This window comes from Hippoglossus hippoglossus, chromosome 5 (genome assembly GCF_009819705.1).
Source record: "Hippoglossus hippoglossus isolate fHipHip1 chromosome 5, fHipHip1.pri, whole genome shotgun sequence".
NCBI classification, from domain to species: Eukaryota; Metazoa; Chordata; class Actinopteri; order Pleuronectiformes; family Pleuronectidae; genus Hippoglossus; species Hippoglossus hippoglossus.
The window spans coordinates 28500100-28518122 of record NC_047155.1 but is presented as its reverse complement, the minus strand read 5'-3'; the positions used below and the strand labels follow the sequence as shown (position 1 = coordinate 28518122).

At 41.6% G+C, this 18023-nt stretch overlaps 2 protein-coding genes across 2 annotated transcripts; both read right to left on the bottom strand.

The window, feature by feature from the left end:
- Positions 1-2077: 2077 nt before the first annotated feature.
- Positions 2078-4515, bottom strand: LOC117760936 (transcription factor 15-like). The gene is made up of 2 exons (XM_034584362.1): positions 3871-4515; positions 2078-3163 (listed from the first exon to the last, which is right to left on the bottom strand). The coding sequence occupies exons 1-2, from the start codon at positions 4351-4353 to the stop codon at positions 3101-3103; spliced, it is 546 nt and encodes a 181-aa protein (XP_034440253.1). The 5' UTR covers positions 4354-4515; the 3' UTR covers positions 2078-3100.
- A 9529-nt stretch (positions 4516-14044) lies between these two features.
- Positions 14045-17460, bottom strand: LOC117760930 (transcriptional repressor scratch 2-like). The gene is made up of 2 exons (XM_034584357.1): positions 17034-17460; positions 14045-15367 (listed from the first exon to the last, which is right to left on the bottom strand). Exons 1-2 carry the CDS (start codon positions 17185-17187, stop codon positions 14556-14558), a joined length of 966 nt encoding a protein of 321 aa, XP_034440248.1. The 5' UTR covers positions 17188-17460; the 3' UTR covers positions 14045-14555.
- Between the last annotated feature and the right edge of the window lie 563 nt (positions 17461-18023).

Genomic DNA, 18023 nt, shown 5'->3' with positions numbered 1-18023 from the left:
TAACCACCTGCTGACTGTAGCTTTATGTATAGCTTGCATAGTGGTGTCACTCTATTCATTTGACTTTCTGCAAGAAAGTAAAATAAGTGTATATTTTCCCAGATGTCAAACTATTCCTTTATCGTTGATTTAAATACTGCATTGTTTAAAATGATCAGTTCATTACACTGTGAAAAGCAACTGCCAGAGATGCCAGACTTCCTTGAATAAGGTAATCAATCACACTGGACATCTTGTCTTCTTCTATTCCCGTCACATGATGTGATCGCTGCAGTGTAAGGTTGCAGATTTTTCTAATCGAAGTGCTGGCATTCATCCTGGAGTACTTTCTGTTGCTTTTGGCACATCCAGTTTAAAATCTGTACTCCTGTCTCTGTGTGTAAACTGATTCTCACATGGCACACAGTGCTTCTCTCCTGTTGTGATGTGTAACACTGATTCATCAGCAGCTGTGTTTGTCTGGACTAGGGGAGCTAGGTGATATTAGCTGTGACTGATCAACACCACATGTGGATCCCAAACTGAGAAATTTACTACCAGAGCAGATTCAGGCCAGAGATCAGCCTTCAGATTTTTCCTGGAAACTGATCCGAATGGAGTATTGTTAATGCACACATAAAATTAGCTTCTCAAGTTTCAGTTGCATTCAGGGGAGATTATGGAGAGATTACAAACTGCAAACGAGGCATTTTCCAAACATGAGGAATGCACATATTTATGAACTAACAGTTACATTGTAAAAAAACACCAAACTTGACACTCTTCCTCTCCGTGGTTGTTCTTGCTGGCACAAGTCCAGTAATGTGCTACACTCCCTGATGGTCTCCATGAGTAATCATCAGTCACTACAATAGATCCAACAACACTAATTTGTGTCTTTCCTGTTTTGTCTTTACCTTTTCCCAGAGTTAAATTTGATTCATGCCTTCCTAACTGGCACTCAGTACCTTACCACCCTCACAGGGCTTTGTGTGGTCACATACTGCTGGGAGATTTCAGAGAGAGCCTGCTGAGGAAAAGATTGATTACTTCCTCTGCAGAGATTCCTTGGCATTACTTGGACGGAGAAGGTAAACCTTCATTGGGATTCCCCATGTAGGTTTCCTCTTCTGAGCATGTTACAGGCAAACAATGCCAATAATGATTTGTTTAACAGGGATCTGGCTGTCCTAAATTAACATGTAACTCTCTGTAGGTGGTGTATAAAGAAGACGTAAATAGAAATCGTGAGGGGGACAGTGTAAGAGCCTACTCCGTATATAAGTGTATTTTGTCATTATACACTGTCTGCACTTTTCATGGAGTCTATTTCTTCATTAGAGAAGTAAAACCACAGAAACAAATCTGGAGAGTGCAAGCAGCATAAGCAATATTCCATTCACTTACAATGGCAGAAATGTCAGAGACAGATATAGGGGGCGGCTGTGACTCAGGAGATAGATTAGGTCATCCACTAACAAGGTGGTTCGATTCCCATCTTCTCATTCCGCATGCTGAAGTGTGCTTGGGCAAGATACTGAATCCTAAATCGTGCCGGCAGTTTGTGAATAGAATGTGTAACACAGGAAATACTGTACATGGAGGCACTGTATGAATGTGTGATTGAATGGGTGAATAGCATAACTGTAATATAAAGAGCTTTGAGTGGTCATCAACCTACAAAAGTGCTACATAAATACAGGCCCTGGACCATTTGCCATATATATCTCAAAACCAGGACAAACACAACTTAACTATCTGCATGACTGGAAGCATTGGGGGTCGCAAAATAGCAGAATTTATATACCTTTTATTTAGCAAATTCGTTGTTTACTGGGAAAGGGGAAAAACCCAATCGGCCAGTGTTTTTTACAGGTCACATTGTGATCATGAGATCTGAAAGTTTTAACAGCTACTTTTGTTAATGGACAACGATTCAAAAATTGCCTGTTACAGCTAAACAAAAATATATTTTCTGATCATTATCAATAAAAAATGGTTAAATCCACTGTTAACAAGCAATGCAGAAGCACAGAAACCATTGACGGCCTCAACACATTGCCACTACACTGAAATACAAAAAAGAGCCATGTCTGTGTAAAAATAAATTTAATTTCAAAGTAGATTACAACATTGTCATGAAAAAGCACTGATGTCTCCTGTTGCACATAATCCTATACCAGGCTGGTAGATGTAGTGGTCTGTCCTGCTCTGCTTGTGTCATCTTGAAGAACAATGCAAATGCTTGTGGAGTTTAGTCTTATAAACATTTTACCCAATACAGCATATTAACATGTCAGGTACCAGATGTGTCTCTGATTGATCCGTCAATATGTAACGGAGTTATTTCACAGAAAGAATTATTGGTAATTTCAAATGTGTAACTAAACGCTTTGACCTATGAACACAAAAGACATTATGAAAACAAACCTTAAGCAGGATCACAAAACCTGTATCACAGAGATTTATTGCATTGATCATCTGATGCCAGTTACATATTAAAATAACTATTTACCTAATATAAAAGTCAAATTCTACTGTTTTGAATTAGAATTATTGGATAACTAAACAATATGTTATTGGTGACTAGTATAATCCACAGTACTGTGTGATTATGAACCTTTCAGTAATCGACAGCAGGTAATATTGACTATCCTGTGGCCCATGTGCAAAACTCTTTCTGATGTTACACACTTCCTGTGTAAATAAGAACATTATGTTTAGAGACTCAGAGCAAGAGAGTTCCTTCTCTCAAAGATCACTGACTGTGTAGAATTTCTATTTATCTTTATTTACCAGTGCTCATAAAATGCTCAGCAGATTTTGTAATAATATGAAAATAACCTCCATGACCATATACAATAGCAGCTTTACTCTCAACTTTTCTCAGTTTTACAATATTCCCCCATGACCTTATCACAATGGGAAGAGTTTCTTCATCTGCTGGCAACACACAGATGGTTTTGGTGCCAAACCTTCTATCTCATACATCTAAGAGACCAAACTCCCAAAAAGAGTGCTCCATTGAGACTGCTGTCATTCTGAAATGACTCTATAGACTTTTACAAGTTCTGCTTGCAAGAAGAGAAGATCCACTCCTGCTCCAGGTCAAACAGTTCCATCACCGACTCATTTGTCTCCGGCTGTGCCCATGCATCTTCACACAGTCTCGTCTGTCCGTCACCTGTGAGCAAAGAGGGAAAATAGCGACAGTGTCAATTCAAGGATCATACCCAGGGACACATTTAAGACCTAAACATTTCAATTGAGTTCACATGTTTCTATGCACATTCTATACAGCACAAAAGTGGGTTTAGTACGATTAAATAGTTGTCTCGAATGAAAAACAAATTTCCTTTAAAGGATGTTTTCATATGGCACCTATAAATAAGCTAAATCCCAAAAGAGAGATTTGAACTCCGAGATGGACCATGTCCATTTTACCAGGATCCTCAACCTAGTGTCATATGATCCCCCACTAAACTGGAAAACACTTATTCCAGTCAAACATCCAGTCAGGGAGAGATGTAATTTTACTCAAACACAAATGTATAGAAAATGAATATATATATATTCCAATCGACTTCATGTCTAAAGTAAAATAATAATAAAAATGCTGAAATAAAGATATTTACTAAGCTCACACCAAAGACATTTGTTAAATACTTTGCAGGAGAAATGGTTCAGGCAGATTATAAAAGTTGAACTTGTACAGTAATAATAGTTTTGCATTGTAAAATAGAATTAAGCTGTAGAGTGTGATGAATCACATGCAGGTCTGAAATAACATGTGCTTTGCCTGCTGCTTGCAACTGAGAAAGCTCTTTATAACTTTATAACTTTATAACCACTGAGTTTGGCTTGTGTGGGGCATGTTTTCTCTATATTTACCCCTTTCCGTTGGTTGCTGAGGCAGAAAGTGCAGATGGTCCTGGGCTGCTTGCCCCCTCCACTCCCTTTCAGCTCCTTGTAGACAGCGCTGAGACACGGCTGGCCGTCCTCCCTGCCGTCCACCACCAGCACGTTGGCCAGGTGCGAGATGTAGCTGGACGCCAGGCGCAGCGTCTCGATCTTGGACAGTCTCCTGTCCACCGGCTCCGTGGGGATAAGTGTCCGCAGAGCCGTGAAGGCCGTGTTCACGCTCTGGGTCCGGTGTCTCTCTCTGGCGTTGGCGGCGTTCCGCTGACGCACCACCACGCCGCCGGACTCCCGCCGGTAACCCTCCACCGGAGTCCCGCAGCAGTCGTAGCCCTGGTCGGTGCTGCCGTCGCTCTCGCTGCGGCTCCCCTCCTCGTCGTCCGACATCATGGTCAGGTCAGCGGGGTAAGAGAAGGGATGAGTGGACACCGGCCTCAGCATAGTGAAAGCCATCATTGGTAAGCGAGAGTCTCACTGAGGAGGACCAGTCCCTTAATGTCAACTAGGAAACAGCCGCATGCAGACAAGAGCCGTGCGTAAAGGTCGATGTTACTCCGAGGTTCAGCCAACACAAGCTCCCAGTTTGTTTTGACACCTCTCCATACCATGGCCCGGAGTGACAGCTTTCGTGACAGGGAGGGCTCTTATAGCAGCTGGGAGGGGGGTGGAGCACATGGAGAGGCTCCCATCCTCCCAAATGTTTTGGTCCTAAAACTTGCAGACATCAGTTTGGTAACTCCCCCCCCCCCCCAGCAAGGTGTAGGACACACTTGTGTTGACCAAATGAGTGGGCCGTGGGTTTTTAATGATGGGAAAGCAGAGAGCAAACTTTGGGAGACATTCACTGTACAGAGCACAGTGGTAGACGGATCAGGAGGATAATGCTGTGACACATTTACTCAAGTGTTTACATATTCTGCCACTATACTCATAGTACTCATACTAGTTACTAATGATTGCACTTTGTAGATAAGGACTTTATACTGCATGTCAATGAGGATAAGTAAATTATAAATCTACTTTCTGATTGCACAAACATGTGCGATATGTGTACCACATGTATGTGGTACACATATCTCATGAGCCATGTATCGTATCACCTTCACACCTGGCATGTGTGTCCTTAATGGCCAGAGGAAGTTCAGTGTTGAATTTGGTGCGAATTGGACATGTAATACTCTCAATGTTAATAACATTTAAATAAACAGCCGACCAGTGCTCCTTGGAGGTCAGTGTCTGTAGAATAGCGTGCCTTTAGTCTGTGGACCGAGTTGAACGGGTCTTCTTCTACGTCCTCGGATAAACTATAGAAGCGGTCGGTAACTGGATCAAACCGAGGTTCAAAATCAAGGGCAGATTATTTTGATAATTTGATTATTTTTATTTCACTATATCGGACTGTGACACAGACATTCATTGGAGTTGCAAGTGCTGATCTCTGTCATGGCAACAACATTCAAAGAATCAGATGCAATTCTTTATATCAAGCTGAATTACAGAGCTTTTATTTTGAAAAGTTTTGAATTTGAGTTTGAAGATTGTATCCATTGCTTAACAGACCTCTGAGAAGCGAACATTCTGTTTATCAATCAATCAATCCAATTATTTTATATAGCCCATATTCACAGATCATAATTTGTCTCTTAGGCTTAACAAAGTGTGAAATCCTGTCCATAACTCCCAACAAGAATAAGAAAAAAATATGACGAAATAAAAGCAGTAAAGTAAATGATTCAAACTTATACATAAGCAACACACATGAACAATACTATTGACTATACAATCCTCACTGCAGATAAACCAGGTAGGATGAACACAAAGTTTTCTACCTTCACTCTGCACCATAGACTTGTCTCTAAACAGTTAAAATAACCTTTAGGAGGACACCTTGCAAGACTGTTGGATTATGAACTGTATAGTTACTGGAGAGGGGAGGGGGCTGGGCCCAGAATCGTTAATATTTTATTTGGACCCTCCTCTTTATTGCTGCAACTCTGACTGAAGAAAAGCTGCATTCAACAAACTGATACATTTTCCAAACTGTGAGCAGGGTGTTTCATTTAAACTAAACTAGTTGGCAATGTGCACTATACGTTAGCTGTTAATGTTACATATTGGCCCTGTCAGCCAATATAGTCGACTATGTTGAGGAATACAAATGAGATGAGTAATAATTAAAAGGCCGTAATCTGTTCTGCAAAACTTTTCTGAGCTGCCCTTTCTCCTCTCTGTCCCTTAGACCTGCATTAGTTTTACCTATAGGTGCACCAACTACACTGTGTGATCGGTGTATACAATTTGAGGCAGTTCTATACGACAATGTATGGAATGGTTTAAACAGATCCCGGTTGATTTTTATTGTTAAATAAGCATAGATAATATGACAGTATGCAAGACTGCAGCACTGACACAGGTCGCTGTCTGAAAGAGTTCTTTTACTTTTTGATAATTTTAGTACACATGTGCAGTGCACGTTCTAGACCTGCCTGTTTGGAATGGGCTGTTTGCTTGTCCTGCAGTGTTAATGCTACACTCAAGAATGATTCCTTGTCATTAGTGAGTCCTACTCCAACAGTGTTACAATATATTGTCACTTTATATTGTTTGTGTGCTGGACGTTTTGTGCATAGCTTTTTATGTGTGGATCATGATGGTGGATCACGAATCAGAGATTGTGGTGGTGGATAATGATTGAGGTGGCAGCTGATGGTGGATCCTGATAGCGACAGTGGATCATGACAATGGATTGTGGATCATGGTGGCATCTGACTGTGGTGGTGGATACTGATCGTGGTGGCAGCTGATCGTGGACTATTATTTACAGCAAGACTGCTTGATATACAATATGACTACTCAGATACTCTACTTTTGTCTGTCCTGGGAGAGGGATCCTTCACATCACTCAATCAATCAAATGTGGCTCTCTCTGAGGTTTATACGTTTTTTCCCTTGTTAAAAGGGTTTTTGGTAGTTTTTCCTTACTCTTGTTGAGGGTTAAGGACAGAGGATGTTGCACCTTGTTAAGCCCTGTGAGACAAATTGGGAGTTGTGAATATGGGATGTACAAATACAATTTGATTGATTGATTGATAAACAGTCAATAGTGCAGAGGGAAGTTAGAAAACATTTTGTTCATCCTACCTGGTTTATCTGAAATGAAGATTTTATAATCAATATTTTTCAGAAATGACATTGAATTTGTTTCATTATTATTCACGTGTGTTGGTTATGTTAAGTTTGAATTATTTAACTTAACTAGTGTTGTTTTATGTATACATTGCATGTTAGCTATTTCAGAGGTCTGTTTAACAATCGACATGATGTTCAGACCCAAGTTAACAACTTTTCAAAATAAAAGCTCTTTAATTCAGCTTACGTTAAAGCCTTGCAGTAACAAAACAAACTTTGTGCTTTCACTTTGTAGACAAATTGTTAAAAAATGAAGTGATTCAATGAATACTGCTGCGATGACCTAGATTAGCACCGTGAATGTGTGTGTCCGTCCATTATGGTGATTGTTGATTGTTAGCACTCTGCCCTGCTCCCACTACTACTACAGAACGTTAGTCACCTGTTTATTAAAATAGTATTAATATTAAGTGTATTGCATGTTTGTATTGCACCAAACTTAGCAATGCTCTTCCTTTGGCAATTTACAATAGCAATGATAGGTGTGAATTCGATTGTGAGATATGTGTCCCATTGACAGACAAACAGACAGACAGACAGTCAGATAGACAGACAGACAGACAGACAGACAAATGTCTCTGAAATTAGTAGGTAGATTTAGCTTTGACTATTTCTACCTATGTATATTTTTGATTGAAGGACTTTTACTTGTAACAGAGGTTTTAAACACTGTAGACTCTCATATGTGAGAATCCAGGATGGTATGAGCTTCAAAATAACAAAATGTTTTGAAAGTATATTTATTAGAGATATATTATTTAATGTTTTTAGACTACAAGCAAAGCCTGAAACAATTAAAAATACTAAGCAAGCATCTTCCCTAATCAGTAAGATGCATGCTTATCATGTGTCTGTGGTGTATATCTAAATTATGGAAACACAGTCAGCCCCAGTGGGCTAATGTGGTCAGTGGCAGTTGCCCTGTTTCACTTTGTCTAATGGGTTAAGTGCTTTTGGGTAAATAAACACTCAGCAGATGCTGGAGGGGATCACGCCTGAACTTTCTCTGTGGAAACTGAGCAAATGGCTTCCAGATTGACTGGTGCTGGAGGAGGGAGAGGTGGAGTGCTGCAAAAGGGAGAGAGTGTCATCAAAGGGCCTGTTTTTACAAACACAACCCCTTGACACATCAAACCGGGGCACCGGCTGCCCCTGGCCCCCAGCTCAGCTGCACCAACAATAGCGACCTGTGTGGGACCTGGTTCCACTCATAAAGCAGGACACCATGGTGTTTTACCACGCTCGGCCAGCCAGCAACACGACCCCACTGCACTTTCTCTCCCCAAGCGCCACCGTCACGTCACATGTTTGGAACCATAAATACTTCACCCCAATTCTCCTGACCCCCCAACCCCCTTGCATCGACTTAAAGGAATGCTATTAAATGCCTGTTGACTTGCAGTGATGAACGGTGTGGTGGGTGGAATGTGTGTCAGGAAAGATGTGATAATGGTACTCGAGGTGAACATCTTACTGTCGTATGAGATTTAAATAGGTTGGTTTTTGAAGCTGATACCAATATCATGGAATGGTGCTGCCAACAAATAACATACATGTAATGTGTTGATAGTTTACTTAGGCTGCTCTCAGACACACACTGAACTCTGGATGATAAACACTTTTCTAGTCTTGATGACCACTCAAACTCTCTGCATCCATACATTCATACAGTGCATCTATGTGCAGCAGTTTCTCTAGCCCTGCACTGTGCCGGTTTTAGAATCACCGCAAGACTTTTGGTTTTCCACTAAAACTGTCTGAAAAGTCCTAGCCGCAAAAATAGCTGGAGAATGTTCAAATTGGGACAGGGGGAGACAACTTGCATTCTTTGTAATATTTTGGATGGAATTGGTGTCCGATTATTTCCACTGTAGGTGGGAAAACCGATATATAAATTATGAAAACAATGCAGCAGTGACATTGTAGTGTGGAGACAAGATTGTTTAGGACCCTCAACATGTTTTGTACCAATTACCATTTTAGTGTATTTTAGTGCATCTTACTGTATTTACTGTAAGTATGAATATCGTGCATCTAGTACCAACACGTTGCAAGAGAGCAGTCATCTCTCACCAAGTACATCTCAGCATTAATGAAAGTATTTATTCTTTTAACAGAGAAGTGAGCCAGCATCATGTTATGCTCAATAGGGGATTTTTAACAAAAGGCCAATACAGGAAAGGTCTTATTTCATTTCAACTGTACTGCATATAAATACCTAAATAAATAGTCATGCATTAATGCTGCGTAGTCTCTTTTCTGGGAAACATTTGCAGTCAGATAACTTGACTCATCGGGAACAGCTGCAGCGGAGAGAAGAGAGCCTCCTCCTGACAGCCAGCTGCAGTCTGCTGCAGAGGCCTCTTATCATTTACTTTTGTCTGCGTGAGTTAGTGCTTTATTAGATGGAGCAGCACAAGCTGGTTAAGTTTGTATATTGTAGACAAGTTTAATGTTTAATGAACATGAAAACAACAACCAATGAATGGGCAACTTATTGTTTCTGTAAAATATTTTTCACAATCTATATTTTTTTATGTAAAAACTGTATTAACTTCATTTACTTTCCCCTAACTGACCACTTTATAAGGAACATCTGCGCACCTGCTTATTCATGCAATTATCTAATCATCCAACCATGTGGCGGCAGTGCTGTATATATAATCCTGCATATACAGGTCAGGAACATCAGCTAATGTTCACATCAAACATCAGAAAGTATTTCTGAGAGAGCTGATCTCCAGAGGTTTTCACACACAACAGTCTCTGCAGAATTGAGCCAAAAACAAACCAAAAAAATCCAGTGAGCAGCAGCTCAGCAGCTCTGTGGACGGAAAGACCTTGTTGACAATTTACAGTTCACAGACCCAGTTTGTGAACTTTGACCCACTCGACTCGCTGTGCACGTGTGTTTTGAGTCTTCCTAAGTAATAAGAGATTACTATCAACAAAATAAAATAAAATATTTGTCTTAAGAACCTGATGGATTTTCCTAAAAGATATGTAGTTGAATAGCTCATAAGTTTTGTATGAAACTTAATCGTGACCTTTTCTATAAAGACAATGAGAATATGTTGTTAATTTAGATATTTAGAAAGTCGCAAATATGTTGATACAGAACTAGCAAAATGTTCTAAGGCAACATATTTGTTTTCCATCCAAATATCTGATCTTGCAGAATAACAACCATCTATAGTGACTGCAGCATTATTGGAGCGTTTTAGGTGTTTTAGTGTTGGGGTTTGGCTGTTGATGTGATGATGGTCAAAACTTTAAAAGTAGAATTATACACCATGAATGATACATTCATCAGACCAGACAGCTTCAGAGGTAAATTAGTTGACCCTTAACTTGCAGAGCAAAGCTACTGTAACACCCCCCCCCCCCCCCCCAGACTGGTAGCAACAGTATTATCTTTCATGTGACCCTTAGTGTGACCTCTAGATAAGACTCTGCTCGTCTTCCTCCCATCCCACCGCCCTCCTCCACATTTTTCCCCTCCTGAGGACGCTGATCGTCTTTCACTGCTCCAGACAGTTTGAGGAACCAGGACAGGTGGAGTGATGTGTCAAGAGGAGTTCAACAAATGGTCCCCAGTCACATCCGGCCTTTGTCTCACCTCTTATTATGAAGACGATATGGAAATAAACTTTGCTAATTAGTCATTCGAAGATTCCTATTTGTCTTTACATATGAAATGGAATCACGTCCTGATGTTGGACATTCATTCCACCTGGAAAATAAACTCCCTGAAGCTACTTCATAGAATTAATATTAAAAAGAAGCAGTTGATTCTGGGGGCTGATGAGCTGGTGTATCATCATCTCCCATGGGATCCTTGAAGCCCCCCAAACAGGCCAAACATGAAGTCAGCCCCTGTAATACAGGAAGTCGACTCACACGCGATGATTCTTTTGGAGAAGCCCTCTGCAGTCTTTAATGTCTACCGTGCTGAGCTCCAACCCATGTCTGTCAACTTCCTTCTGAGTCACATGGGACCTCCAAGCCACGGCCGCCGCAGGTCAGTGAAGCTTATCGCGCCGGAGAAATCTTCAAGTCGCCTATAAAACCTTGTCTGACATGATGTAACAGATGAGGCTAATGGTCTGATAATGAGGACTATAAAAAGACTCATCCGTTTTAGCCTTAATGTCATTTTGCGTGTTCTGGACATATCCTCTGTGTTCATTGGCAAGCAGTGTTGACCTGCTCCTTTGTCTGTGGTGGATGTTTTATGTTTTAAAGTAGAGTCCGATTCCTCGTTTTTATGACTATATCCTTATCCAAGGGTGAGCATAGGAAACAGAGGGGTCAGGCTTCTCAAAAGGCTTCAACTAGTAATTATTTAAAATATTTATTCATCTATTTTTTTCCTTATCAAGTAAACTATTAATAATAATATAATAATAATGTTCCCCTGTGCTCTGGGCGATGACTCCAAATTCCATGTTTTCTTTTACTAACCGCCCAAAACCCAAAGATTTTCATATTAGAACAACAGAAGTAAAGAATTTTCACATTTATGAAGCTGAAGATACTGAGGGCTCACTTTTTGTGCTAGATGACTTAAAATACGATTAAATAATTTATGATCACTTGAGTTAGATATATTCCAGGAACTGAAGAATTGTATTGATTACATTATGTTAATTGCAAAGTAATTGCTTTTTTGTGTGTTTTTTGTATCTTGTAGGCAGCAGAACAAACTGTAAAGACACTGTCACTTTACAACATGAGCATTTATTTGGAGTCATGTGTATCACATATTAAGACCAATATTTAATCAGTAGAGCTCTTTAACTGTGCTGCGTTGTACGGCTGTGTGCAGCTCTATTTGCAGTACTTGCTCTCACCATTGTCCTTTTTTAAACCATCCATGCAGACAGTCAGACCTCATAGTTGTATGTATCCAGCTGCAGTTGTATACATACCTACAAGTGGTATGCAATGCAGTTGTCTCTCATGCGCTAAATTGTCTTTCACTCTTTAGGGAACGGTCACACATACGCAAATGCAAAGCTAATATCGCAGGTTCAAGTTCACCAAAGTTGAACTCCACACGAACAAGATATCTAGAGATATGAACACTAACCAAGGCTAAGTTAACTGTTCGTGGTCAGTAAACACCTCTGAGGAAGTGGTTTGAAGACTTATTCTGACGTTGCTGAGCTGCTGTTCTCCCAGATGCATAAATACTGGCATGAATGTGTGTTTTGAATGGTGGCTATTGTGTCTGAAAATAGCCATCCCCAGTCCGTGGTCTATTGAGACACATTACTTTACTTGCATTTCCCGTGAGAGGTCAACGGCTCCCGGGCTCAGCCCTGTCTGGTCTGGACCAGCAGTCCAGTTCTCATGACACCTGACCCAGAGCATATCCTGTGGTCAAACCAGTATCTGCTCATAAGGAATCTGTACATATGGTATTAGCACTGTTCACACTACCCGCTGTTGATTCTCAGTTTTTGAATGTGGCAGTTTTGACTGACACAGTAATCCTCTGAATCAGCACTTTGGAGAACAGCTTGTGGCTACACTTTAAGTTGTTTATATGGTTGCCCCCTCTGCTGGTCAAGAGAAGCCCTGCACTGGGTAAAACTGCCACATAATGATAATGATGATATATGATAGAACTATTTAATCAAGTAACATCTTTAGGATACCATGCATTCATACATTTGTACTTTGATGTATAAATACCTTCCTGCACCAAAAACAGCAGAGACATATCAATCAGGTGCTTTACACCCTGTGAAAACAACTCATAATAGATCACTATAAACACGAGTAGCCATGGACATTATGCAGCAATATTAACCAAAATAGCTGAAAAATAAAATAATATAATATTAAAATAAAAATATATACAATTAAAAAAAATAATAAAACCAAATAACTGGCTCTTCTTAAAGCAACAAGTTAAACTCCACAGCAGCTGCACCTGACAAACACAGACAAAACAAGACATTGTTAGGAAATGCACTTCAGTTGTAGTTAAAGCTTTCCTGAACGTCTGAATGTCTGAACGCCAGTCGTCTGCACCAGAAGACCTCCACAATCTGCAGTGAATACAGCTTCTCTGCTCGTGAATGCTCAATGCAAACTATAACCAATTTAAAATCTATAACCAGTCCACTCAGAGTCTCCGTCTCACTGTAGAATAAAACCAGTCCACTCATTGTCCCTGTCTCAATGCAAAATATAACCAGTCCACTCGGTGTCTTTGTCTCACTGTAGAATATAACCAGTCCACTCAGTGTCTCTGTCTCACTGTAGAATATAACCAGTCCACTCATTGTCCCTGTCTCACTGTAGAACACAACCAGTCCATCTAGCCCCTACAGGCAACTGAAATAGTGCGCAGTGGTATGTGGGTTACTCTCCCACAAAGGATACAGCACTTTCGTCCACCAATCTCTGAAATGTAACAGGCCTCTTAGGTCAATATGACTTATCTAGGATTAAAGTAGCAGACCATGAAATGTAAAAAAATATACTGCTCCAAACAAGCTTTGTTGTCATGATTATTCAGTCAGCACAGCCCCCCTCCGTCTTTATTTATCAGCTTTGTGATAGATCAACAAAGCATGCAAGCAGATAATACATTTTGAGGTTGCCCTCTGCTGGACCTCGAGGAAAACTACTTCTGTCTGTTTAGCTGATATGAATTTTGAACTTGATCAGGTTTACAGTTTGAAATAAAGATTGAATTTGAAGCCAAAAAAAGTGAAATATTAATTATTATTATTAGCATCACTGGTGAGGCAGAAAGGTGAACGAATAGAACAATGATAATTCTACAAGGTTTTTGATACATCATTCAAATGTAAACTTTTTTTGAAAGAAAGTGACAGCATTGTTGTAAAAGCTCAGGGAATTTTTGTTCAAATGTGTGTTTCATCTTTGCATATCATTCAGACATGAGTAAAGGGGGACTTTCAGCAATAATTCATTTCATAATTTTTTATTGTCATCACCAAATTGATCAGACAGAGAAATATAGTGTGTCAGAATATCTTTTGGCTTTTGTTCTCAACAAATCCAATTCATGGTTTCTAATAATTCCATATTAAATTCACAGATAAATCAACCAATGATAAATTATTAATCTTAAATAGTGGCAGATAAATAATTAAATAAGTTAATTAATAAATATACAAATACATAATTTAACAGATAAGAAATGTTTCAGTTAACTTAAGAGCTAGTTGGCATTTAAAGTAATACTGATATGTAAATTATTGCAATTGAATTCATAAAAAACAATATAAAATATATTACATTTCTGATCAACACTGAGATTTTTAGGAATTTCATACATACTTCCTGAATTGTTTAAAATGAGGTTACTGCTCATATCAAAAGGCAGGATTATGATGCATGCATGTGACAAGCCTGAGAAGCTGCAACTTTTCTCTGAATTCTTAAAAAATTGCGGGACTAGAAATGAAAAAGAGGAATATTGAAGATCAGTCGTCAGCGCTGCTGTCGTCCTCTGCCTGGTGCTCTTTGAAGCAGGCTGACTCATAGTGCTTGTTCAGGTAGGACTTGAGTGCAAAGCTTTTGTGACAGCGCTTGCAGGAGTAGTGCTTGAAGGCCGAGTGCGTCTGCATGTGGGCGCGCAGGTTGGAGCGATCGGCAAAGGCTTTGCCACAGTGGGCACAGGCGAACGGTTTCTCTCCTGTGTGGGACCTCATGTGGCCCTGTAGCAGCCAGGGCCGACTGAAGGCTTTGTTGCACACAGTGCACTCGTGCTTCAGGTCGTGGGTCAGCATGTGCATGGCCAGTGCCGGCATGGACACGTACACCTTGTGGCATGTGGGACACTTCCTGGCCTGTTGGCTGTCCAGGCTGCGGTGAGTCTGCTTGTGTCTGCTCAGATTGGAGGACGTAGCATAAGACTTGCCACACTCACAGCACATGTAGCGCCCTTTGGCTTTCCCTTTTGCAGGGCTGCAGTCTGCTGAGCCAGTCCCCTTGCTACTGTCTGACTGTCTGCCTCCCTTGCGCGGACACCGTCGGCTGGGTCTCCGGCGGGAACGGCCGTCAGAGATGAGGAGGTCATTGATGGTGCACGCCTCCAACTCAGGGCCACTACTGTCTGACTCCACTGTGGCGGTGGAGACGGGGCTGTCCGGGTGCTCCATGTCGTGGTCGGAGAACTCTTCCCCACTGCTGCCACCTGGGGAGTACAGGGGCCCTGAGGAGAACCCGGTCGGCTCCCGACCTGGCTCTTTTGTGCTCTGCAACATGGAGGGGATGATGTAATCATGGATGTAGCCTGAAAAGGAAAACAAAAAGTATTAAATGAAGATGGAAAATATATTTCCATTTGGAACAAATGAAAACCATGTTCCCTTACTTATCCCTCTAATCAATATGAAACCTGTACAGGAAGCTATTTGTAAGTGCCAGCTTCAGCCGACCTTGAAAGGAAATCATGACTCTTTGGTGCATGGCTCTGCTTGGATCAATCCTACAAGTGCTGTAATTAAAAGAAACTAAATGGAAGGCCATTGTTGCTAAATATAAGTCAAACTCAATGTGCTGACATTGACAAAACAGTCACAGAGCAACAGTTTGGCTCCCACGTGTTACCAGGCCGCAGCAGCAGCAGCAGCTGAGAGAGTGTCTCAACAGTGAAATCCCCTCAATCACTAAATTATTTTAATCAGATCATTTCCCATCTGTGGCGTTTCTGAGAGTGTTCATGAGTATGGTAATGGGGAGAGTGAGTGACAGGTGTGGGGCTGCGACTTAGCAAAGAGAGAAGGGAGGGCCAAGGGGTGTGTTTGTGTGTGTATGTGTGTGTGTGTGTGTGAGAGAGAGCGAGAGAGAGAGACTGGTGGTGTTAGGGGGGCGCACACACACACACACACACTTTGGAACACAAAGGGAAGCAGACAGCTGGCATCCTAAATCTGGGGAACAAATGATTCAACTCAAGCAGAAGATCTGTGATGCTGGTGGTGGGTGGGTGAATCCGCTCAAAGCACACATTTCTTTGGATGTTTCTCAAAGCCAAACACAGACACACACACACACACACACACACACACACACACACACACACACACACACACACACACACACACACACACACACACACACAATATTGTTTGTAGTGCAGGGTTGCTCTGGCAGCCTCTGAAGAAATCCCACAGATGAAAATCTAATGTCTGCCAATGTACTGCTCATGTTGCACTTTATTGAATTACCTGCAGCACTCTCTATTTTCCAGTCAATACCCATCCACTAAAAACCCTGTCCCATCACCTCTCACTGCTCCACATATGGATTGTGTTGCTGCAATCCTACTCCCGGTGGCTATCTAACATCCTGCAGGATCAGATGGAGAGAGATGGAGCGATGAGCGAGGGGGGGTGGAGGGGTGGGCAGATGATAAGAGGAGAGAGACTCAAGGGCAACTGCACCATCTAAGGACAACACAGTCCCAAGCGGCTATCTGCTTTCTGCTGAGCTTTTTTTTCCCTTCTATCTAGTTCGACCTGACAAAAGGTTGCAGCAGATTTTGTGCCTAATGCCCGCGTACATGTATATCTCATCATTCATGCACACAATAGTATTAAAGCCAAACGCTGCTCTGTGATCTGGTTTGAGTATTAAGCTGATTGAGCCAGCGTGACCTGAATACTATTTAGCATCCGCTGATGTAGAAAACAAAAGTCCTGAGACATATGGGAGGGGGGCGGGTGCTGCCTGTGGGAGGCTTTGTGGGGGTTTGGGGGGTTTCTGAGAGCGATTAGGTAGGAAAGACAACAACATAAACACCACTGCAGGAAATCTGTTGTTTTAGCTTTTTGTTGCTGCATGTCTGTGAGAAAGACCATGTGGAGCATCTGTAAACACAGACATACATACATCCATAGTCCAGCAGGGATGCACAAGTCAAAGCAAAGTGGAAATCACAACACACGTCAACTCACCATTTTCACTCAAACGCACCGCCAAGTTGGTGGCTGACTCAGTGATGGCATGTGTCACAGAGAAAGAGCTGTCCCAGTGTTGGTGCTGATGGTAGTAGTTGGAGGATGAGACATCGTGGACCTTCGGCTGCTTCACCAAAAAGGAGCGAGGCATTTTCTTGTTGAAACACTGATGCTACAACCTCATAGAAAAATGTGAACAGACATGTGATCTAAAAAAACCCCCACAGAAATACACTGAGCTTCCAGGCGGAACAGGCCAACAGAGGATGAGTGGAAGGGGAAAAAAAACAAGCTTAAAAAGTCTGTCCTGGAAATGCTTCAAAGCCAGAGGGAAAGAGAAAGAGAAAATATAGTGAGAGCTGAGAGAGAGAAATCAGAGGACAGGGTGGATGGAGAAAGAAAGTGACATGGGAGAGACAGAGGCAGAAAGATATAGACAGAGAGAAAGAGAGAGAGACAGAGGGAGAGAGAGAGGTGGCTGGACTAGCTGAGCTCAGCACTACTGCAGCCTTTTATATGTGGGGCACGAGCCCCAAAGATCAGGTGGTGCTTTGGAAGAGCGAGCTGCTTAGCATTAATCCATCAAACATCCCCAGGGACACACATCAAATTACCACGAGCCGTCTGTGCCTCTCCCTGCACGCACACACACATGCACACACACACACACACACACACACACACACACACACACACACACACACACACACACACACACACACACACACACACACACACACACACACACACACACACAGGAACATGCACACACAGCAGTCAACCACCACCTCCTCCTCCTCCTCCTCCCATATCCTCTTCCTCCTTTCACCCCTCTCCCAGGGAAGGAGAGAAGACAATAGTGGTGCAGAAGCACGTGGGTGAGACTACACACAACACCTTGTCCTCCTTTGTTTTTCAATGAAGTAGCTCACACAGTTTATGTTGCTCCCAATACCCCCCCACCCCCAACCCTTCTTTCTTTCCTAT